The sequence below is a fragment of the Balaenoptera physalus genome (assembly GCF_965194825.1).
Source record: "Balaenoptera physalus genome assembly, chromosome: 20".
In the NCBI taxonomy this organism is placed as follows: Eukaryota; Metazoa; Chordata; class Mammalia; order Artiodactyla; family Balaenopteridae; genus Balaenoptera; species Balaenoptera physalus.
Genome location: NC_138901.1, coordinates 12,089,470 through 12,113,977, shown reverse-complemented (window position 1 = coordinate 12,113,977; position 24,508 = coordinate 12,089,470). Strand labels below are relative to the sequence as shown.

General features: G+C 45.1%; 1 protein-coding gene across 2 annotated transcripts in view; it reads left to right on the top strand.

Moving 5' to 3' along the window:
* NPLOC4 (NPL4 homolog, ubiquitin recognition factor) overlaps positions 1-24,508 on the top strand; it is a 57,226-nt gene that overhangs the window by 1,194 nt on the left and 31,524 nt on the right. For both annotated transcript variants that reach the window (XM_082441572.1, XM_082441571.1), the window contains exons 2-8: positions 2,468-2,548; positions 10,136-10,248; positions 14,949-15,125; positions 17,297-17,345; positions 18,076-18,170; positions 20,338-20,461; positions 22,878-23,057. In XM_082441572.1, the coding sequence (XP_082297698.1) occupies positions 2,468-2,548; positions 10,136-10,248; positions 14,949-15,125; positions 17,297-17,345; positions 18,076-18,170; positions 20,338-20,461; positions 22,878-23,057 (819 nt within the window). The remainder of the gene's footprint in view (positions 1-2,467; positions 2,549-10,135; positions 10,249-14,948; positions 15,126-17,296; positions 17,346-18,075; positions 18,171-20,337; positions 20,462-22,877; positions 23,058-24,508) is intronic.

The window sequence follows — 24,508 nt, the reverse complement described above, 5'->3', positions numbered from 1 at the left end:
TACTGTAATATTTTTAACCAAATTGAAGTAACCATGGACATGTGAGTTGTTTCAGAGAAGGCCACTTTTCTTCTAGTGTATATAAGGCTAGGGTCTCATTGATAGCATGGATCTCTTGTCGAATTTCTCAGATTGTGAGGAATTAAAACAGATGATTCTTCTGAAATTTATTTCAAAAGTTTTTATTTATTTACTTAGAAAGAGGTCTTCTAAAAATTTCTATGGGATAAGTAATTTTTATCTCACCAATTCTTTGACTCCCCCAAGAAATATTTTGGGCTCATTTTCTTATAAATAGGGAAACTTAGTTACCAAGAAGCTATGTGTCCATGTTGCCTGGTCTGTCTCTTGTGTATTTTACTTTATACCATGTGTCAAAGGCCAAGTCATACCTTCCCTCAGTATGAATTATCTTTGTCTCTTGGAGTTAAGTACTGAGCTTAGCTTGGAAACCTGGACTGCCATGCCCTGTTGTAAATGAACAAGTAGAGTAAGTTCTTAAGCAGAATAAGTTCTTAAGCTTTAGAACTCTCCAGAAACGTGTAATCCTGACCTTTAGCTTCTCAAGGTGTGGAGTGTCATGCTCTTGGTCCTAAGTGAACAGTCAAAGCAACAGTCACAATCCCTCAAAGAGAAGCAGAGCTCTTTTTAACCTGCCTCAGTGTTGGAGACAGATTTCAGAAAGAAATAAATGGGAGTTTACCTAATGCCCAGGCTGTGTATTTTTTTTTTTTTTGTAATTTTATTTTATTTATTTATTTATTTTTGGCTGTGTTCGGTCTTCGTTTCTGTGCGAGGGCTTTCTCTATTTGCGGCAAGCGGGGGCCACTCTTCATCGCGGTGTGCGGGCCTCTCACTATTGCGGCCTCTCTTTTTGCAGAGCACAGGCTCCAGACGCGCAGGCTCAGCAATTGTGGCTCACGGGCCTAGTTGCTCCGCGACATGTGGGATCTTCCTAGACCAGGGCTCGAACCTGTGTCCCCTGCATTGGCAGGCAGATTCTCAACCACTGCACCACCAGGGAAGCCCCATGCTGTGTATTAAGAAAACATTTTTCTAGTTGTTGAATCCAGAGTAAAGCATACTAGAAATCAAAAGTCAAAATAATTTGAGTGCACACAGATGAGTTGAGAAAGTTTAACAGATGTTGTTGGGAAGCAAAAAGAAAATATTTTATGCTCTTAACAATTGGAATTTCATAAGGATTGTTCAAAACAAAATCTTAAAAACTGAGAACAATATGGGGACAAAGGCTTTTCAGTTAAGCAAAAGTTATTAGAAAGTGAGAAAGACATAGTCACGCTATTTCAGCAAAATCTAGATTATTCTTAACTTGTTTGGTAAAGGTGGACAAATTTTGTCCTGTCCACAAATGCTCATCGAAAGCCATTGTGGCATTTTGTCCTGTATCAGTGGAAGTCTTTTTAAAAACAACTGCTTGTGACATTTCTTGTCTGTATAGTGTTGTTTTGAATACAATGCACAGTGCAGTAGTTGCTGAGAGGAGTAACTACAACATGAGTACTTTCTGGCACATTCTGTTCATTGTTCCTCCCATCCCTCAGGTGGTTGGAACATCCTCTGTCTTTCTGGCGGCAGGGCATGCCGGTTCATGCTACCCACTGAGGCAGGACCTTGGATGGTTGGCCCGGGCATAATAGCACACTTTCACTGGGCTTCGATCAGCATGAAAATCAAGTCTAGAAAGTGATGTTCCGTCCAGTTGTCTTCCAGGCCTAGCAACCATTTCAGGCTTGCCATGAAAATATATTTTTTTAAAACCCTGCCAAGTTTTACTGTGGTATTAAACACCTTTTTTCTTTTCTTTTAGTCTTTTTATTGAAAGTAAATAACAGATTAGAAGATTTCCTGTGGTCCTTTTTATGTTTTTAATTGTTTTTTGTTTGTCTGTTTGTTTTGGCCGCGTGGCTTGCGGGATCCCGACCAGGTATCTAACCCGTGTGCCCTCGGCTTTCACTGCAGAGTCCTAACCACTGGACCACCAGGGAATTCCCTGTGATCCTTTTAAGTTAGTCTAGTCTGTGTATGGATCCTGGAACAAAGTGAGATATTTTTTAAAGAACTCAGTTATTCATGATTCATGGTGGGTTTTTTCCTGCTGATTTAAAAAAAAATTTTTTTTTGTAAATCGGAAGAGGAAAATGTTAGTGTTTCAGATATATTCTTTATAAATAATGGTTAAAAATTGAAGTCGTATTTTTCTGAGTGAAACGATAAGAGTTGAGAATTAGGGCAGTCCTCTTAGGATGTCCTCCCATGTGCTGATGTCTCTCAGACCTCTGCTTCATTTTCTAGAAACATTGGGTTGGGTGTTGGCAAGGGGAAGGGTGAGGTTTGGCTCTAAGTTTCGGTGACCCAGATGCTGAAAGACTGCAGAGGTTAGTTTCAGTAATAGGTCAGGACCTTCCTAGTCTGTGCAGTAACCAACTTGTTTCATTTACCACAGATAATTCGTGTTCAGTCCCCAGATGGGGTGAAGCGGATCACAGCAACAAAGAGAGAAACAGCTGCAACATTTTTGAAAAAGGTACTTGTGGCTTGGGTATTGACCTTTCTTCATCCTCTACTGTTATTCCCTTCCTGTTGTGTACCTTTTCTCTTTTCCTCATTTCCTGAGTCCGCCCCCTCCCAAGTTCAGTCTCTTGTATTGCTTTTCTCTGTCATGATTGGTGGGACTGATACAGGATCAGACGTGTCACAGCTGAGCACTGCTAACCATTGCAGGACCAAGGGCCCAAAGGTCAGTGTAAAAGGATTTCACGAGAGGAATATTTATGAGTGAAAAAATCAGAGAATGAGAAACTTGAATTGTCCATCAAAGGGGAATTACTAACATGTATAGAATGATCCCACTTTGTTCTTAAAAAGTTAAAGCCACATACATAAATTGTTGTGTGAGAATATGGTTAGAAAAAGCATAAGCCAGACCTAAAAGGGGCAACCCCAGAAGGGGAGGCTAAAGTAAGGAGAGTGGCTTTTGCTTTATACTTCGTACCAGAGGTAGGCAAAGCATGGCTCGTGGCTGGCTGCCTGTTTTCATTGGGACACAGCCACACTCATTGGTTTATGCACTGTTTGGCTGCTTTTGAGCTCCAGCAGCAGAGCTGAGTAGTTGTGACAGACTGTATGGCCCTTTACAGAAAAAGTTTGCCAGCCTCTACTTTATACATTCTTTACTGTTTGAATTTGTTGCAGGCAGCTATTACCTTTGTAATAAAAATATCATTTTTCACTGTTCATAAGCAAAATAAATTGTCAGGTCACAGACTGTTAGAGCCAGAGGGAATCTTAGGTGTCATGTAGTCTGATCTTTTTATTTTCACAAAGGTGGAAACTGAAGTCCAGGGAATAAAGAGATTTGCTGAGGATCACACTGTGTTCTGTTAGGGAAGCCACAGCACTTACTGGGAAGTTTGGCTTCTGAAAGGTAGTTGCTATCCTGATTCCAACAGTGCTGCTTAAGTGACCATATTTACAAGAATAAAGGGAAAAAGAATCAGGTGCAATAGACACAGAGAAGAGAATCTCTATGTCTTTAAGGACTTTTTAATATCTTACTCTTTGCTTTTTTAGTAACAGCTGACCATTGTCAGCTCGCTCCTGGAGATGGTGCTGAGATACACTAAATGCTCGAGTTGTTGAGAGATTGTCTGAGACAAAGATTAAGTATTAAGTAACTATTGCTTGGACAGTTGTGGGGATAAACATGAGATGTAAGAGGACTGCATACAGTTGTTCTTTACTTTTCTGAGTCTTTGTGATACGGAAATTTCTTAAACTTAAATCTGTAGTAACCAGGGGACTTCCCTGGTGGTCCAGTGATGAAGACTCCGTGCTTCCACTGCAGGGGTTACAGGTTTGATCCCTGGTTGGGGAACTGAGATCCCTCATGCTGCGCAGTGTGCCCAAAAAAAAAAACCTAAAAAAAAAAAAAAAAAAATCTAGTATTCATGTAGAGATATGATTTTGTTTTTAACTTGAGACTTTTTTTTTTTTTTTTTTTAATTTATTTATTTATTTATTTATTTATTTTTGGCTGTGTTGGGTCTTCGTTTCTGTGCGAGGGCTTTCTCCAGTTGCGGCGAGTGGGGTCCACTCTTCATCGCGGTGCGCGGGCCTCTCACCGTCACGGCCTCTCTTGTTGCGGAGCACAGGCTCCAGACGCGCAGGCTCAGTAGTTGTGGCTCACGGGCCTAGCCGCTCCGCGGCATGTGGGATCTTCCCAGACCAGGGCTCGAACCCGTGTCCCCTGCATTGGCAGGCAGATTCTCAACCACTGCACCACCAGGGAAGCCCCCTAACTTGAGACTTTTGTGCTTGGCATCAAATGTAGAGTTGTTGGACAGGTTAAATTCAGATGATTTCAGAGAAACCTAAAAATTCAGGATTGTAGTTCTGACTTTTATTTGCCTCAGAAGTATTCCTAAAATCCTGGTGTTTCCTCTGGTAGTTAATTGTTGTCTTGCATAGGGAATATAGACACAATAGCTGTCATTGGATGTGGGTGGAGTCAGGGAGGTACAGTTTAGTGTTGACTGATTAATCGCTGAAGCCATCATCAACACGGTAGTCATTGTTTAGGAGAAATTTTCTTGGGAATACTCAAAAATAAACACATTTATTACTCTGAAGTACTGTTTCCCCTCAAGTGAAAATCGTTTTCTCTGATTATACAAATAATATGGGTTAATTATAAAAGGCTCAAAAACAATACAGGAAAGTATAAAGTAAGAATAACTCAAGATTTTATTAGCCAGAAATAACTGTTAATGTAACGTCTTTATGTGTACACATGTGCAGACACACAGACACACACACACACACCTCTCTGCATGTGCATGTACACATACTTTCACCAAAATGGGATTGTACTATACTACTGCTGTATTTTCATCAAATCTAAGACTGAGTTTAAGGAGAAACATTTACTTATTTATTTTTTTAAAAAATTAATTAATTAATTAATTAATAATTAATTAATTAATTTATTTTTGTCTCTGTTGGGTCTTCGTTGCTGCACGCGGGCTTTCTCTAGTTGCGGCGAGCAGGGGCTACTCTTCGTTGCGGTGCACGGTCTTCTCATTGCTGTGGCTTCTTTTGTTGCGGAGCACGGGCTCTAGGTGCGCGGGCTTCAGTAGTCGTGGCTCGCGGGCTCTAGAGCGCAGGCCCAGTAGTTGTGGCGCACAGGCTTAGTTGCTCCGCGGCATGTGGGATCTTCCCGGACCAGGGCTCAAACCCGTGTCACCTGCATTGGCAGGAGGATTTTAAACCACTGCCCACCAGGGAAGCCCAAGGAGAAACATTTATGTATCACTAAGAAAGAAAAAAATGCTGTCACACCTACTTGTAGCATTTTATTTTATATGTAAAGTGCTTTTTTAGACTGGTTTGGAAAATAATGTATTTTAATCATGTATTATGTATTTGTAAGGAGGAAAATCCAATTGAAATTAATTGGGTAGGCTCTCCCTATGAACTCATATTCAGAGTCCAGCCCTCCTGAACCTTTTTTTTGACTCAGCTGTCAATGTCATGCTTGCTGAAGGGGTCACTGTCTGCCCTCTCAGGAGGGTCGGTGTGCCAGCTGCCGACAGCTGTTCTGCAGGTGCTGGTGCTAGAGTGCTTACGAGCAGGGCTCAAAAACTGAGATCCCTGTTCCTTCCTTGATTGATCATTAAATGGATTGTTTGATAGAAATGTTGAGGGGTGACAGTTGTTTAGCTAACTGGGTGACAGGTTTGCATGAGCCCAGGCAGTGACCCGTATGTCAGCCCTGCTGCCCTGCAGGCAAGAGTTGTAGGCCTCTTGCTGTAAGATGCACCCATTCTAGCGAAGTTCAAATCTCACCTTGTGATCATTTGTATCCTGCTTTTTTTCACTTGACAATAGGTTATGGACATAATTCTATGTCAATAAGTGTGGTTTTACGTCTTTTTTTTTCTGTGGTAAGAAAAATAACATAAAATTTGCTGTGTAAACCATGTTTAAGTGTACAGTTCAGTAGCGTTAAGTACATTCACAGTGCTGTGCAGCCGTCACCACTGTCCATCTCCAGAACTTTTTCATCTTCCCAAACTGAAACTATGTCCCCATTAAACACTAACTCCCTCTCCCCCTCCCCCAGCCCTTGGTAATCACTCTACTTTCTGTCTCTATGAATCTGACTCCAGGTATCTCACATAAGTGGACTCATACTGATTTTTTTTTTTAAGATTTTTTTGATGTGGACCATTTTCTTAAAGTCTTTATTGAATTTGTTACAATACTGCTTCTGTGTTATGTTTTGGTTTTTTGGCTGAGAGGCATGCAGAATCTTAGCCCCCCGACCAGGGATCAAACCCGCACCCCCTGCATTGGAAAGCAAAGTCCTAACCACTGGACTGCTGGGGAAGTCCCTTGATTTTTTTTTTTTTATTTAAAAAAAAAAAATTTTTTTTTTCTTTATTGATTTTTGGCTGCATTGGGTCTTTGTTGCTGTGCACGGGCTTTCTCTAGTTGCGGGAGCAGGGGCTACTCTTCGTTGCGGTGCACAGGCTTCTTATTGCAGTGGCTTCTCTTGTTGCGGAGCACGAGCTCTAGGCGGGCGAGCTTCAGTAGTTGTGGCACAGGGGCTCAGTAGTTGTGGCTCGCAGGCTCTAGAGCGCAGGCTCAGTAGTTGTGGTGCACGGGCTTAGTTACTCCGCGGTATGTGGGATCTTCCTGGACCAGGGCTCGAACCCATGTCTCCTGCATTGGCAGGTGGATTCTTCGCCACTGCACCACCAGGGAAGCCCCCCTTGATTTTTAATAATTAATAATTTGTGCATTTGTGCTCTACAAGTGGGCTTTGAAATGGCCTTCCTGTGCCCTCACAGACTTGCCTGAGAAGTGTATGTTGACCACTGTGAACATTGTTGGCTCCAGCTTGCTGTCCCCATACTTGACAGCCTTAATCCTGATTTAATATGTGGCATTATGCCCTCTAAGGAAATTGGTTTTGCAAGTGTGATGAGGTGGCTTGCATTGAAAATCTCTCATAGAATCTTGAGTTACTGGTTCCTTTGAGACCATCTAATGCTTCTCACTCAAGAATTCCCTCTCTGTGAATCACCAGACCATAAACCCCTCCAGGACAAGTTCTTCTGGCTATCTCGCTCGCCGGCGTCTTCCCTCACCTCCACGACCCAAGAGTTTGCTTCTGCTGCTGTCCCTCCCCTGAATTGGCCCTTACTGAGTCACCCCAGATCCTACCTCTATCTTTTTTTTTTTCTTTTGGCCACACTGTGTGGCTTGTGGGATCTTAGTTCCCCAACCAGGGATTGAACCTGTGCCCTCGGCAGTGAAAGTGCTGAGTCCTAACCACTGGACCTCCAGGGAATTCCCCTCAGTCCTATCTTAACTGACCTCTCAGCAGCAAGTGACGTTTTCCCTTATAATACTTAAATTTTTTTTTTAACTGTGAAATAAAATATTGCTAAGAAATGCTTGAAAAATATGAACAGCCAAAATGATTGATGATGAAGCAAATACCCAGGTCCGGGTGGGGGGCAGTGCCAGTCTCCAGCAACCATAGGTCAGCCTTCCTACTCCCTCACCCTGTCACCCCTCTCCTGACTTGACGGGGGTTGCTCCCCCCCTTTTCTGTGTTTTACCACACAGTATGCATTCCTAAACCCTAAATTTTAGTTTTGCCTATTTTGAACTTAAGATAACTGGAATCATGCCATGTATTCTTTTCTGTTACCTTCAATTATAAACATTTGTATTAATTTTACTCCATATCATGTTTCTGGTTTTATTACAGTAGTTACACATCAAGATTACCTCAGGTGTGAAATAAAGTTTTTAAGATTTTAATCGTGCTCTTACAAGACTCTGCTAAGATTTTTTTTAATGCCCGGTACCTTATGTTAGATTTCTTTATCTTTAGATAGAGAATTCACAGAGTTCAGAGAAGCAGTTATTTTCACAGGAGCATCATATAAAACCTAATACATGTATTTCTTCATCTCCCAAAAGTGGGATTCAACATATGTGAAGTAATGTTGTTCGTATCGTATTTGAAAATGCAGCTGAATCTCAGTCCTGGTATAAAGTACAGAGCTCAGTCATGTGGTCACAGGGAAGTTCCCTCTGCCCATAGGACTGCCCACGTAGCACCCTGCTCCACTCTGGAGATTGCCTTACATCCCAAGAGTGCTGTGCTAACTCACACAGCCGACATTCCTGGTACAAGAGTTCTTTCTCATTCTTGGCAATAATTGCAGTGCTTTGTCTACAGAAAAACAGAATGGTTTTGCAGAATAGATAAAGTGCCACAATTTGTTAATTTCAGTTTATATCTGTTTCAGAAAAAAGAGTCATTATTTTTAGTCTTTATTTTTACCTTTTTTGCTCTTGGGGATACAAATTTCATGGTCTTAATTTCCTGGTGCTTTATTTATTAATGCCAGTTTTACCTTGGAGAGAAAAAATCACATGGTATCAAATACTTGTAATACATTTGATACAAAGTCTTAACTTAGTCTTAAAGGCCATTTCTTGTTATCATTTTCAGAATTTCAGAACGACAAGGTGATTCAGAGTTACCGTTTTAAAAATTAATTAATTAATTAATTTATTTTTGGCTGCGTTGGGTCTTCATTGCTGCACACGGGATTTCTCTTGTTGCAGCGAGCAGGGGCTACTCTTTGTTGTGGTGCGTGGGCTTCTCACTGTGGTGGCTTCTCCTGTTGCGGAGCACGGGCTCTAGGCGCGCGGGCTTTAGTAGTTGTGGCTCGCAGGCTCTAGAGTGCAGGCCCAGTAGTTGTGGCACACAGGCTTAGTTGTTCCGCAGCATGTGGGATCTTCCCGGACCAGAGCTCGAACCCGTGTCCCCTGCATTGGCAGGTGGATTCTTAACCACTGCGCCACCAGGAAAGGCCCTAGAGTTACTTTCAATCATTTTTTTTAGTCAGCAGAAAATACTGTTAGTACATAAAGTTAATCTTTAAACTCTTGTTTTCCTTACAGTAAATAAATTCTAGGTTTTATCAATAATTCCATGTTAAAGGGCAAATCAATCATAGGTAAAAAGCAGCAGGTAGAACAAGGTATAAAATGGGGGGAGGGGGTGAGCCTTTGGGTGACTCAGGGACATGCGGCTCCTCCCTGGTCCTGTTCCTGACCTGTGGTTGTTGCTCTGTCAGGATTCTCCTGGCAATTCTGTGATGGTTTCCTACTGTGTGATTTGGAGTTCTTATCTTCGTGTGTCCTCTGCGTCGGAGTTTCTGTCTGGTGTTGTTCAGCCTGAAGGATATCCTCTGGCATTTATTGTGGTGGAGGCTACAGGCAACAGGTGCCCTTGGGTCTTGTCGACCTGAGAACGTTTTCATTTTGCCCTTGTATTTGAAGGGTATTTTCTCCAGATGGAGAATTCTGAGTTGACAGATGTTTATTCCTGCCTCAGCACTTTAAAGATGTTGTTCCATTGTCTTCTGGTCTCCATTGATCTTTGGATTTTAGCAGTATGATGATGACGTGCCCAGGCATAGTTTTCTCTTTATTTATCCTACTTTGGTTTTGCTGAACTTCCTGGATTTGTTACTTTTATGTTTTTCATCAAATTTGAGGGTTTTGGCCATTCTTTCTTCAAATGTTTTTCAGTCCTAGCCTTATTCTCTTCTCCTGAGGATCATTTGATATTGTTCCAGGGGTTCCTAAGACTCTGTTCATTTTTCTTTCAAATCTCTGTCTTCAGATTGTCTGGTTTCTGTTAACCCATCTTTAATTGACTTTGTTTTTGTCATCCCCCTTCTGATGATAAGCCCACCCAGTGAATTTTCTATTTCAGTTATTGTGTTTTTCAGTTGTAGAATTTTTGTTTGATTCTATTTTATCATTTCTGTTTCTCTGCCAGGATTCCCTGTCTCTTCTTTGTTTAACTCTACTCTGATGACCCTAAAAGTCAAGCTCCAGATCTGACCCCTCTCTTGGCCCCAGACTCAAATTTCCTCACGAGAGAGCAAAATAACAAGAGAAATTTGGTTAATGAGGAGCAGTTTCTAAACTCACTAGTAATGTCTGATGTATATGTGGTCAGAGTAGTGAGACTTCAATATTTTATTAAATCTCTGTTGTTTGGGTCTTGTTTTAGGTCGCAAAGGAGTTTGGCTTCCAAAATAACGGCTTCTCAGTTTACATCAATAGAAACAAGACTGGAGAAATAACAGCGTCATCTAACAAATCCCTCAACCTGCTGAAGATCAAGTGAGTGCCCGAGGGGAGAAGGTGGGGAGTGGGGAGGGCATGCTGGCACCAGTTACCCGCCTGAGGCCGCTCAGTTCTCTCCTTTTTCCTTCTCATGCTACTGTGATTACGGTCCCGAACGCAGACCAAAGTGCAGGTGACTGTGCTTCTTGCCAGGTGTTTGGCAGCCACACTGAATCTGCAGTTACTGTTGAGCCGGTTTGATTGACTTGCGGAATTCGGGGATGTATGTCACAGAGAAGGAGTTATGGTCCTGGGTTGTGTGTGCACCTGCACACTCAGCTGCTTCACTGCGGAGAAGGACCTTGAATGTAGCTCTGTGCGTCGTTCTGCCTCGGGACCTGCTTGGTAGGTTGGGGGGGCTGGCAGTACAGTGGCCTGTTGCCCACGCTGTATTTCTTGCTGGCAGGACACCCTGGAGTGCCTTAGAATTGATGGGTAATGTCAGAAGGAGTTTCTAGGGTGCAGAGACCTCTTCCTGCAGCCCACTGCCTGTTTTTCTAGTTTTATGGGAGCACAGCCACATTCATTCGTTTATGTGTTTTCACGCTACAAGGGCAGGGCTGAGTGATTGTGACAGAGACTGTATGGTCTGCAAAGTCGAAAATGTTTACTGTTTGGCCGTTTACAGAAGAGGTTTGCTGACTCCTATCTGAACTGCCTGGGCACACCTCACGTATCAGTGAGCAGAACCCTTCAAGTCATCTTTATCCTCAGACAGAGGGCAAGGAATTCTCGCATCGGGGCTACAGGCAGCCTGGCTGCTGTAGCCACTGGCTGAGGGTTGGGCTGGGCTTTGCTGGCACTTGGCTGTGTGCCTTTTACCAGTCAGAATAATAGGCTATTTTGGCAGTTTGTGTGGTCATTTTTAGATTCACAACTAGTATATCTAGGGGGCAGAAATACAATTTTAGCATTAATTTATTTGTTCTTCAAAAAATACTCTCTTGGGGACTTCCCTGGTGGCGCAGTGGCTAAGACTCCGTGCTCCCAATGCAGGGGGCCGGGGTTCGATCCCTGGCCAGGGAACTAGATCCCACATGCATGCTGCAACTAAGAGTTCACATGCCACAACTAAGGAGCCCACATGCAGCAACTAAGACCCGGCACAACCAAATAAATAAATAAATATTTACAAAAAAAAAAAAAATACTCGCTCGGCACCTGCTCTTTGCCTGCTGCTGTGATGATGTAAAGCCTTTCCCTGTTTACGTTCGTTTCCAGTGGGTGAGGGTCATCTTTCCTCCCAGCTTGCAAAGGGTTTTCGCATCTTGAGAATCACTTCCTATGGGCGTTACTCGGGTTTGGACTCACACCCAACACTCACTGGCTGTGTGCCTGGGAAGTCACCTAACCTCACTGGGCCCCACCACCCTTGTCTGCAAGGGGGTGGCGATGCCTCTTCCACATGGTTGTCTGGTGCCTACATGTGACGAGCACTGCAGGGGTGGCAGCTGTGTGTCTAAGCTATTCTGATGACTGGATGCCAGAAACGGGGGCTGCAGAGTGAAACACCCTGTCTACCTGAGGTGTGGTCACAGCTGGATGGCATGTCTTTCTGGATTATCCTAGAGCATGTCTTTCCAGTGATAGTTATGATGCTTGTTGAGCAACACAAGCCCAAACTTGAGAACCTCGTCCTGTCACCACTCGAGAGTTATCTGACCATGTCTGTAAGAGTGTGGTCACCCTGAGCTCCTTGTGGGTTTCACTCCACTGCCTCTGCTTCCATTGTCGCAGTTCAGCTGGCTGTTATAATTCTCTTGTTCATTTGTAGGTTCTTTTTTTCCCCTCTGGCTGCTTTTAAGATCTTCTGTTTGTCTTGGGGTCCTGCGGTTTCTGTTTGACCTGTCCAGGTGTGGATTCCTAGTTGGTTGGTTGGTTGGTTTAATGCTACCTGATGTAAAATGTGTTTCCTGTATCTGCAGGTTAGGTCTAGAAAATTCTTGGCCATTATCTCTTTATTTTTTAAAAGATATTTTATTTTATTTATTTTTATATTTTGTTTATTTATTTATTTGGCTGTGTCAGGTCTTAGCTGCGACACAGAGGATCTTCATTGCAGCACACAGGCTTCTCTCTCTAGTTGTGGCACGCAAGCTCAGTAGTTGCGGCGTGCGGGCTCTAGAGCACATCGGCTTATTAGTTGCCCCGCAGCATGTGGGATCTTAGTTCCCCAACCACGGATCGAACCTGCGTCCCCTGTATTGGGAGGTGGATTCTTAACCACTGGACCACCAGGAAAGTCCACATTATATCTAAATATTACCTCTCCCCCATTCTCTCTATTATTTCGGTGATTACATTTTTTACTTTTTTCTATTTAATTCTGTTTGATTCCTTTCAGCCCTGGCTGTTAGGTCATGTGCTCGCAGGGGCTCCTTCCCAGCTCCTGCTGTGCTCTCACACTGACCCCCAGGCTTCCAGTGAAGACTGCTGGGTTCCCTGGTGGCTCTGCCTTGGCCTGTCACACACCTGATGCTTCCCTCTCGGGTCTTGAGGTGTCTGGGGTCTATCTCCCCCGAGTGAATTCAGGGTTTGTGAGGATCCTGTCACACTGTTGCTGTTGTCTAGCCTGTCCCTAAGCGGGGGATTTGGGAAGAGCTGCTGAGTCTGCAGCCCCTCCGCCCACTCTCTGAGCCCCTGGTCATTGCGGATAGTCTCTTGTTGCTTGTACTCTTTTTGTTCCGTTTCCAGCTAACATTCTATACGTAAGTTTATATTCTTTGTCTTGAATTCCACACCTGAAGTCCTTGGCTGTCTAAATCTGTTGATTGTTGTCTGCCCTCTCTTGCTCGTGGTGGCTTGTTTCTCTTGTATATTTGGTGACCTTTTTTTGAGAGCTTATATTTGGCCAATCTTGGTCTTAGGGGGCCCTGAAAGATCTGGGGTTGGTGGCTTTTCTACGGAGAAGCCATTTGCTTCTGTTGGCACAAGGGGGCGTCATGGGCCCAGCACTTGAGTTAATTTCTGTCTTTGGTTTCCTGAACCAAGAAGCATCCCTGATTCTACCCCGGACACATGGCAGAGCAGGCCTTTGGTTACAGACTTCTCAGCAGTGACTTTTTCCCCTACAGCATAGTGGATGGAGGCAGACAGGATTCCTCCTTGGTTCCTGTTTTCAGCTGGTGGGTTTTTCCCAGCGGTCAAGACATCCTTTAGACATCTGGCTTTGTGTGGCGTTTCAGGTTCAGCAGCTCTCTTTGGGCAGGCAGGCTCAAGGCCTCGTCTCTCGTGGCCCAGACAATGGCTATAAGCCAAGCTCAGGGTTCCCATAATGGGCTGGCCGGAGGTTCCTTCACTATTCTTATTTGAGCTGCTGTGGGTTTTTGGACCCTTGGGGAAACTCCTTTCTTTAGAGCTCCACAGCGCATTTTAGAGGATATTTGTTAAAACTGAGTAGCATTTGAGCCATGTATCCTGAAGCTGGAGGGTGTTTAGGAATATCTCATTTGCTGTTAGAAACAAATCTTCAATTACAAGTTGGTGATTTTATCACCCTAAATTATGGGAGGGAAAAGAGGGGCGAGCAGACCCGTTGAAGAGCTGCAGCCCAGCCTCCTGCCGTCCCAGCTGTGGCGCCTGCTCCTATTCTCTCCGTTTGTTGGTTGGGGACTGCAGGCAGTTCTTTCAGTCTTTCTTCCTGTGTGTGCATCTTGTTGAGAGCAGTGAAATACTTGCCTGGTGGTGGTGCTACAGCTTTTCCTCCTGGACTGGTGTTGAACACGCAGAGTGTCTCGGGACCCGCAGCGCTCCCGGGTGGGGACTTGTTCACCCATACCTGCGGGGTGGCAGTCAGGCTCTGGCGAAGTCAGCGGCGGGTCTGACGGTGGAAGGACGCCGTTCACGTTGAAAATGATCGAAAACCAAATATTGTCCTTTGCACTGTGAATCATGGCAGCCTTTGTGGAAAGCAGTACGTCAGCGGCTTTAGGAACAAACAAAACTCCTGAAGTCTAACGGGCCCTCTCCCGGAAATCCGCCCTATGGCTGGGAGACCGTGCGGCTGCCTGTCTCTGGGCGTTTCCGCAGTGGGGCCCTTGGTGGCAGGTCCCACAGGGAGCCATGTCTGTCATGCAGGGAGCAGCAAAGCGTATTGTGAGGCAACTTCACTGCGGAACGTTGATCAGACGTAGACCATGTTTGGAGGGATTATGAGAGAACAGCAAATGCAGAAAGTGTGTCTCTTATCATCTCAGGTTTGTATATCAGTGACGTGTGTTATGTACACGTGTATTTGTGAATGTAGAGAAAGCAGTGGAAGGATATGTCCCAAGCAAGTAAATGGGGGGCAGCTGAAGAGAAGGCCAAGGAACGAATGAGGGAAAGTGGGAGCTAAGCAGAGAAGGAGGAGGGAGGGGGCCATGCAGCTCCAGTGTCAGCTGTGATTTTGTGTCTTCTTTGTGGAATCAGGTGCGTGTATGCATGTGCAGCATAGATTGCGCAGTGTGGTTGTAAGGAAGTTATGTTACAGTCCAGAGAGCCTGCTGCTGACCTTCATAAGGGGAAGAGGCATAGGGGAGGTGGGAAAAGAGAACTCTGGTCTCTTAAAATTGGAAGCCTCATTGTTTAGGCCTGCAGGGTGGTTGATGTTGCTGTTTGCAGGTGTCAGAGGTTCTCACACCTGAGTTGATCTTCTGTGCAGCGCAGGCTGTGAAGAAAGGAAGGCGACCTCTACTTAACATATGTCATTTGAACAGGCATGGAGATTTGTTGTTCCTGTTTCCCTCGAGCCTTGCTGGACCGTCGTCTGAGATGGAGACATCGGCTCCACTGGGGTTAAAGGCCTCTGGTGCTCCCAGCGTGGTGGAAGATGAGATCGACCAGTACCTCAGCAGGCAGGATGGGAAGATCTACAGGAGCCGTGACCCACAGCTGTAAGTGCCTGTGGGGCCACAGTGTCAGTGAAGTGAAATGTCTGTAACGTGTCCTGATAAAGAAATGTAAATTTTGAGTTAGACCATCTATTTTCAGATTACATCTCACTTCAAGTTACTCTGTGAGCTTTTTCTCATTGTTTGAATCTCAAAGTATGCTCCACGTGTACTTTATTATTATTATTTTTTAAAATACACTGTGATTGTCTTTTTTTTAAATTAATTAATCAATTTTTACTTTTGGCTGCGTTGGGTCTTCGTTGCTGCATGTGGGCTTTCTCTAGTTGTGACGAGCGGGGGCTCCTCTTTGTTGCCGTGTGCAGGCTTCTCACTGCAGTGGCCTCTCTTGTTGCGGAGCACAGGCTCTAGGTGCACGGGCTTCAGTAATTGTGGCACGCGGGCTCAGTAGTTGTGGCTCGCGGGCTCTAGAGCACAGGTTCAGTAGTTGTGGCGTCAGGGCTTAGTTGCTTCGTGGCATCCCGGACCAGGGCTCGAACCTGTGTCCCTTGCACTGGCAGGCGGGTTCTTAACCACTGCGCCACCAGGGAAGCCCCACATGTAGTTTAAAATTTTCTAAGTGTTGAGAACTAAGAGTTCTAAGAAGTCCTCACCGTGGTGTGCCCCTGAGACACCTGAATGCATGTGCAGAGTGGGCTTTAGCAAGTGTGACAGGGTGGAGGGGGTGGTACCTGGGCACCTGCTGGTGTAGGTCCTTGTTCACGTTGTCTCATTTAATTTTAGTGGAGGAATCTCAACCTTCCATATTCAGTACACTCTTTCCGTTCTTCTAGGGAACACTTCATTTGCTGAAGGTGCTGCTCCTTCTTTGAATATTCACTTTTCACCAAGGATTGTATAAAATGCTTATGCTTGTGTACATTTGTTTATTTTAGATTTTTTGCAGTTCTTTTTAAGGAGACTATTTAGAAACATCTGAGTTCACACTCAATGATGTAAAATTGTCTGAGCGAAGATTGTCTCTCTTCAGTGGAGTCTTTGTAACTGCATCACCCTGTAAGCAAGACATTGAGATATTGGGATTCCACATGCTGCATTAGTGACTTGTATGTCTCAGATCAGAGGGCCCCAGATGGTGCTGAGCTGCAGTTGGCGTGGAGCCACTCTGTGGCCGTGGCCATCAACTGGCTCTCTGCCCCCATTTGTGTTCCTCCCAGGGACCCAGTGCCGCTCCTACCCCGATCCGTGTTTGTGAGGCCTCATTAGGAATCTTTTTGAGTGTGCATGTGCCTGTGCATGCATCACCTGCAAGAGTCTGCCTGTTGGGAGACTCAGGCCCTTTCTGCTCTGAGATATAGAATGCGATGCACCTAGGAGTTCCGACCCCATGTGGACAGTGCTGTGACTGAGCCTGTTGGCGCCCGAACGCATCTCCACCGTCCTACTGTGTGCAGACTGAAACCCACAGAGCCAAGCGTTCTTTTCCTGCTTTTTTCTAAAATATGCATGAAGTGGGTGTTTTCCACACTTTAGCTATTTATGTACCATTCTCAGGGTTTTTGCCATGTCCATGTACCAACTTTCTTAGTCTTTACCAAACATTTTTATTTAAATTGACTTTAAATCCATTCACTTTTGCTTTTAGTTTGTGTTAATATCCATGAAATCAGTTAATAGCCATGAAATCACAGGTTTGGTGCGCTGGTCGGTATTTTCTAATACACACCAAAATATTAAACCATTAAAAACTGTTCACTTGGGGCTTCCCTGGTGGCACAGTGGTTGAGAATCTGCCTGCCAATGCAGGGGACACGGGTTCGAGCCCTGGTCTGGGAAGATCCCACATGCCGCGGAGCAACTAGACCCATGAGCCACAACTACTGAGCCTGCGCGTCTGGAGCCTGTGCTCTGCAACAAGAGAGGCCGCGACAGTGAGAGGACCGCGCACTGCACCGCGATGAAGAGTGGCCCCTACTCGCCGCAACTAGAGGAAGCCCTTGCACAGAAATGAAGACCCAACACAGCCAAAATAAATAAATAGCGTTCCCTTTAAAAAAAAAAAAATTGTTCACCACATACCATTTCAGATAATTTTATGTGGATGGGGAAGTACTTTATTAGGTATGATGTGCCTTTTAAGTATCAACATGCAGGGAGGCAGCAGCAGAAGAGCAGCATGCTGACGCCGTGCGTTTCTCTTCCCTGTGCTCTAGGTGCCGACATGGGCCTCTGGGGAAGTGCGTGCACTGCGTTCCTCTGGAGGTGAGAGTCCGAGTAGAGTGAGTTCCCAGAGCCGTCTTGACACTTCCCCTAAGTCCCTGGGCTGGGTCGGAGTGGTTCAAGGAACTTAACCTATTTATTGCCCTGGGCCTCATATTCCCACTAGTGCAGGCTACACTGAGAGGACGAGCCTTTATTTATGGGAGTGACCTTCTGGGTGGATTATGAACGGCTGGGGCATGGGTATTGCTGTGATAAAGGGGCAGCGTTTACACTGGGCTCCCTGGACAGTCCTTTTAAAACCTGACACAAAGCCGGGCCTGGCGGTTTTCGTGCTCATCGTTTTGATTTACTCTACCCTGAATCTCACATCTCCTCTACTGATTTGTCGTGGTGAGATTGAGAGTTACCACGATAGTGCCGACTGGTGACTGGTTAACACTGAATTTACGGCAGGAAGGCCAACCTGGTTTTCTTCATGAGGCTCCTCTTGCTTCATCGTGTGGCTTTTTTGTGTGTGTGTGTGCAAAATTTACCTGATATTTATTTGACTTAGAGCATTTTGTGTTTAATAGAGATTCATTTCAATCTTGAAAAGATAACTGGTACACAGAGAAGAACTTGGTTTTGACTTAGAACGATAGTGAGGACCCATCGCCAGTTCTCCCTCACTGCCTGCCCACCCGCCTCGGGGCTTGGTGGGTGGAGGCTGCGACCGAGACCGAGACCCCAGCGGCGAGTGCATGACTGTGTTGACTGTGTGTTTTGGCAGCCTTTCGACGAGGACTACCTAAATCACCTGGAGCCTCCCGTGAAGCACATGTCCTTCCACGCCTACATCCGGAAGCTGACCGGAGGGGCCGACAAGTAAGCAGCCTGAATGCAGGGGGCGGCACCCATGTGGCTTTGGTGCGCAGAGTTCATTTTCTGTCTCTGGCACGTGTTGCTTAAAGCCCCTGGGCATATGAGTGAGAAAAGTAAAGATCAAAGTCTGGGCATGAAGTGTTTGTATTCGTGAATCTTGTCCTGATTCTAAAAGAGAAACAAGTGGGGGGAGACTCTGGGGCCTGCTGTAATCCACAGTGCCCAGAGCATGGGCAGAGGCCAAGCGGGCAGAGGCCAGGCTGTGGAGGTCTGGGGGCACCCTGCTGACCTTCCCTCGGGTATGCAGTACCCTGGCAACTTAGTTGTTTCTGAACCTGGATGAGATAAGGCGTGATGGTGGCCAGTCCTGTGTCTGTGGAGTCTGCCCTTTGCCCTGGAGGCTGCCTCTTTATCAGCTCAATTTCACAGCTGTAGTGGGGCTGAGGCAGTGGCGCTGTCCATGGCTTGGCCTCTGGTGCCTCAGCATTGCTGTCTGCAGGCTTGGCCAGACGGGCAGCGTGGGTGGGGTTGGGCAATGGGGGCAGCTGTCCCTTGGCTCTTAGAGAGCACGCTGTGACAGTGGCAAGCGGAGAGCAGTTTGATTTCTTTTAAACTATGTCAGGTACTTGCCTGTGCAACCCCCTTCTGTTGATACGCTCACCTCACCAGAAAGTAACAGACTTCTTACTGTGATTTTATGATTCCTATCCGTGCAGGGAGAGGAGACGGTGGCTGAACCCGAGTCAGCAACGTTTTGTGAAGAATGTCATGTTGGCCTGCTCGTAGTTTTTCTCTGACAACCCACTGACATCCTAAAATGACTTTTAAAACAAGTTAGACCAGGAAAAAAAAAATCCCACCAGAAGCCCATTTTTGCCCATCTGTGGGGTAAGCTCTGGAGCTGTCTTGTCCAGAGCATGAGTGTGCTGGGACCTGTCTGCCTTTTGTCAGTCTAGGTCAAGGGCTCACTTGTTGCTGTTGTTAACATGCAGCCTAGGTGGCAATCATTGCTTCCCAGGTGCCATCGTTCCAGCATGCTGCTGGCTTGTGAGGACAGGACTGATCACTGGACCATTTGTGAATGGGAAAGTGGCAGAGGGTGAAGTCACTTGTGCAGACTCACCCAAAGTCCACAGTGGGGCCCAGGACATCCTCACTGACCAAAAGCAGAGTGAAGATATCTTTGTTATGTATCCTAATCAGGTTTTTTCTATGAATAAGAATTTTATACAGAAGTCTAAGTACTAGACTTATAAATGTTTCTGATAAATTGATGGAACTTAAAAAGAACTTCATTTTCTGTCAGTGGCATAGGTTAGATCTAGATATTTAGCAGTACTCTTGAAAATCTTATGTGGTACATATATACAATGGAATATTACTCAGCCATAGAAAGGAACGGAATTGGGTCATTTGTAGAGATGTGGATGGACCTTAGAGTGTCATACAGAGTGAAGTAAGCCAGAAAGAGAAAAACAAATATCATATATTAACGCATTTATGTGGAATCTAGAAAAATGGTACAGATGAACCTATTTGCAGGGCAGGAATAGAGACGTAGACGTAGAGAACAGACATGTGGACACGGGGGGACGGGGAGTGTGGGACAAATTGGGAGATTAGTTTTGACATAAATACACTACCACGTGTAAAATAGATAGCTAGTGGGAACCTGCCGTATAGCACAGGGAGCTCAGCTCAGTTCTCTGTGATGACCTAGATGGGTGGAATGGGGGTGTGGGAGGGAGGTCCAAGAGGGAGGGGATATAGGTATACATATACATATATGTGTGGTATATATATGTATACATATATATATATACACACATTGACTTCATTGTACAGCAGAAACTAACACAACATTGTAAAGCAACTATACTCCAATTAAAAAAAAAAAAGTAAAAAAAAATAGATGTTAGTGATAGTGAAAATTAAAACTGTTTTTATCGGAAAATATTTCTGTATTCCTGTACAGTCTGGTGTACAGGACAGAAGCTACAACTCCATTAGAATAAGTTTTAGCACATTTTCCCTGCTGTGGATACCACGTGCTTAGCTCCTGAGAACTCCCTTCAGGAAGTGTGAGATACCTGACATTTTATTTCCAGCTTCCTGCTACACTTTTCACCATTGTAATGTTTAATTAATTAAGTTGCCTTTTCTTTTTCAGGGGGAAATTTGTTGCCCTGGAGAACATCAGTTGCAAGATTAAATCAGGGTGTGAGGGACACCTTCCGTGGCCTAATGGCATCTGTACTAAGTGCCAGCCAAGTGCCATCACGCTGAATAGACAGGTGAGATGTTCGCTGTATCCATCTAGACGCAGAAAGCAGTAGATTTGTGTTCATGACTGAGGAGTGAAAATGTCTGGAAAAGCCCCTCCTTGGAAAGGAGCTGCCGGTAGCAGTGTGAGTTACATGGGGCAGAGTCTTGGGTATTTTGGGGCTGATTGATTGACCCTTTTATGGAAATCATACACTGAGGACATTATTTGTAAGATATCTAGCTCTTTCAAGCATAGAGGGGAGCCTTCAGTTTTCTGTTTTGTTGGCTTGTGTGGAGGCAGAATTTTCTTGGTGACTGTTTAAAATGCTCAGTGGTTGTGACTTTACCTTTTAAGAAACTGTGGCTCTGGAAGTTGGTAGTTGAACAGAACTGCCCTGGGACCAGCTCAGGGCATCTGTCCAGGCCAGGTTAAGAAGGGAGCTGGGCTCAGGAAGGAGTGAAAAAAGAATCAGGGAAAACTGTGTGCAGTTATTCTGGCTTTTTCCACTCTTATTGTCCAGCCCTCCAAGAAGAGCCCTCCTCATCTTTCCCCTGCCGCTGCCAGCCCGTGTTTCTTAGCTCCTTAGAATTCCACGCCTCCTTAACTGTTTGAGAACCTTTCTTCCCTTTCTTTCTCTCCTTCCCTCCATCCCTCCCTCCCTCTCATTCTCTTCCTTCCTTCCTTCCTTCCTTCCTTCCTTCCTCCTTCCTTCCTTCCTCCCTCCCTCCCTTCCTCCCTCCCTCCCTTCCTTCCTTCCTTCCTTCCTGTTTATTTTGTCTGCATTGGGTCTTCGTTGCTGTGCACGGGCTTTCTCTAGTTGCGGCAAGTGGGGGCTACTCTTCGTTGCCGTATGTGGGCTTCTCATTGCGGTGGCTTCTCTTGTTGCGGAGCACGGGCTCTAGGCATGCGGGCTTCAGTAGTTGCAGCACGCGGGCTTCAGTAGTTGCAGCACGTGGGCTTCAGTAGTTGTGGTCCTTGGGCTCTAGGCTGCGCGGGCTCAGTAGTTGTGGCGCACGGGCTTAGTTGCTCCGTGGCATGTGGGATCTTCCCGGACCAGAGATTGAACCCCTGTCCCCTGCATTGGCAGGTGGATTCTTAACCACTGCACCATCAGGGAACTCCCCTCCATTTTAAAAAAAATTTTGTTTTTATTTTTTTTGGCCGCGCTGTGCGGCATGCAGGATCTCAGTTCCCCAACTAGGATCGAACCCTCGCTCCCTGCAGTGGAAGCGCGGAGTCTTAACCGCTGGACCGCCAGGGAATTCCCCTTCTCTCTTTCTTTCTGTCTTAATTTCTTTTTTTTTTTTTTTTTTTTTAATGATTCATTTTTCTTTTTTTTTTTTTTTTTTAATTTTTTATTTATTTGTTTATTTATTTTTGGCTGTGTTGGGTCTTCGTTTCTGTGCGAGGGCTTTCTCTAGTTGTGGCAAGTGGGGGCCACTCTTCATCGCGGTGCGCGGGCCTCTCACTATCGCGGCCTCTCTTGTTGCGGAGCACAGGCTCCAGACGCGCAGGCTCAGTAATTGTGGCTCACGGGCCCAGTTGCTCCGCGGCATGTGGGATCTTCCCAGACCAGGGCTCAAACCCGTGTCCCTTGCATTAAGCAGGCAGACTCTCAACCAGGGCGCCACCAGGGAAGCCTTAATTTCTTTTTGAAAACTGTTTTTTTGACCTAGAGATTGTGAAAACCTGCATTTTAGGCAAAATCCCAGTAAGATTAATTTGAATTAATTTAATGAGAGTCCCACCCCTACCCCTCCCACCCACTAGAACCTGAAGTGGTCTTAAGGGCATAGCACATTCTTTTTTTCTCATTTTGGCTGCCCCGTGTGGCATGCAGGATCTTAGTTCTCCAACCAGGGATCGAACCTGTGCCCATTGCATTGGGAGCGCAGAGTCTTAACCACTGGACCGCCAAGGAAGTCCCGAGAGTACATTCTATTTATTTATTTATTTATCTATCTATCTATTGATGGATTGATTGATTGATTGATTGATTGGCTGTGTCGGGTCTTCGTTGCTGTGCGCAGGCTTTCTCTCATTGCAGAGAGTGGGGGCTACTCTTCATTGAGGTGCGCGGGCTTCTCGTTGCGGTGGCTTCTCTTGTTGTGGAGCACGGGCTCTAGGCACGTGGGCTTCAGTAGTTGTGGTGCACGGGCTTAAGTTGGTCCGTGGCATGTGGGACCTTCCCTGACCAGGGCTCGAAGCCATGTCCCCTTCATTGGCAGGCGGAATCTTAACCACTGTGCCATCAGGGAAGCCCCGAGAGTACATTCTTAAAGTGTGTGTGTGTGTGTGTGTGTGTGTGTCTGTGTGTGTGTGTCTGTGTGTGTGTGTTTTAAAAAGCTAGGTAAAAGATACTTGTGAACGGTTTGTGATAAAATAGTAACTTATTTATTTTTGATGGAGTGTTTTAATTTAGCCCATTGTTGTTAACTCTACAGAAATACAGACATGTGGACAACATCATGTTTGAGAATCATACAGTTGCTGACCGCTTCCTTGACTTCTGGAGGAAGACAGGGAACCAGCACTTCGGGTACTTGTATGGACGGTACACAGAGCACAAAGACATTCCTCTTGGTATCAGGGCTGAAGTGGCTGCGATTTATGAACCTCCTCAGGTAGATGTGAACAGGATTTGCAGTCTACGGGTCTCTGTATTGCTTTGTTTTGAAGGCTGTATGGGAGCCCTTTTCAGGTTGCATGCTGCTTCTCTTACTGTATCATTTGCCCGGTCTATCTCTTTCTCTATACACACACACACACAGTATTTATTTTCTGAATTATTGGAGAGTAAGATCATGGCCCCTAAATATTTCAGTGTATATTTCCAAAGAATAAGGACACGTTCTCATATAACAAGTACATTGAGCAACTTAAGTAAATTGAACTTCGATACAATATTTTTATCTAATCTGCCGTCTTATTCAACTTTTGTCAGTTCCCCCAAAAGTGTCATACAGTTGCCCTCTCTCTTCTGCTTCTGTATCTCCTCTGTCCCTGCCTACAATCAGCTGTCCCAGGATTTATGGAATTAGAGTCACAAAATTACTCAAGTTCTTTATCTTATGCCACACATGTAACTGTCTTAATAACAATATCAAAATTACCACCAGTGTAGGACTGAAAACAGTTGAAGATTGTTTTGGTGGGAGGGGAGGGCCCCTAGGGTATATCCCACTAGGGACCAGCAGTTGGTTACTGTGTTTTAAAGTCACTTGGAAGATCTTCCCTGTATGATTACGTCACCAATGAGTTACACATTTATGTTCATTTGTTTTATTTTCAGTATTTAGGGATTGGTTTTATGTATATATATATTATTTATTTATTTTAAAAATAGATTTATTTATTTATTTATTTATTTTTGGCTGCGTTGGGTCTTCGTTGCTGCCCGCTGGCTTTCTCTAGTTGCAGTGAGCGGGAGCTGCCCTTTGTTGCGATGCGTGGGCTTCTCACTGCGGTGGCCTCTCTTGTTGCGGAGCATGGGCTCTAGGTGTGCGGGCTTCAGTAGTTGTGGCGTGTGGGCTCAGTAGTTGTGGCTCGTGGGCTCTAGAGCGCAGGCTAAGTAGTTGTGGCACACAGGCTTAGTTGCTCCGTGGCATGTGGGATCTTCCTGGACCAGGGCTCGAACCTGTGTCCCCTGCATTGGCAGGTGGATTCTTAACCACTGTGCCACCAGGGAAGCCCGTATATATTTTTTAATTTGTACAATTGTGTAAAATGTTTATATGGTTGTATAGTATATATTATATAAAATACTTATTTTGTTTTATTGTATATAAGTTTACTACAAAAGTGAAGATTGGAACCGTATTGCATCCTGGTTCATGATGTGCTGAGGTAGTTGGGGGAGGGTCTTGTGCCTGCAGGTGACCGTGTGATGTATAAACACAAAAACGTGGTGCACTGAGGCATGGCCAGAGGGGTGAATGGAACATAGTAAATGTTAGTGGCTGAATTAGGTGGTGGGATATCATTGTTCACTGTAAATTCTTTAACCTTTGCTGTATGTCTGAAATTTTTTATTTAAAAAAATGTTGGAAAAGTAAAAAAAATTTGCACATTTGCA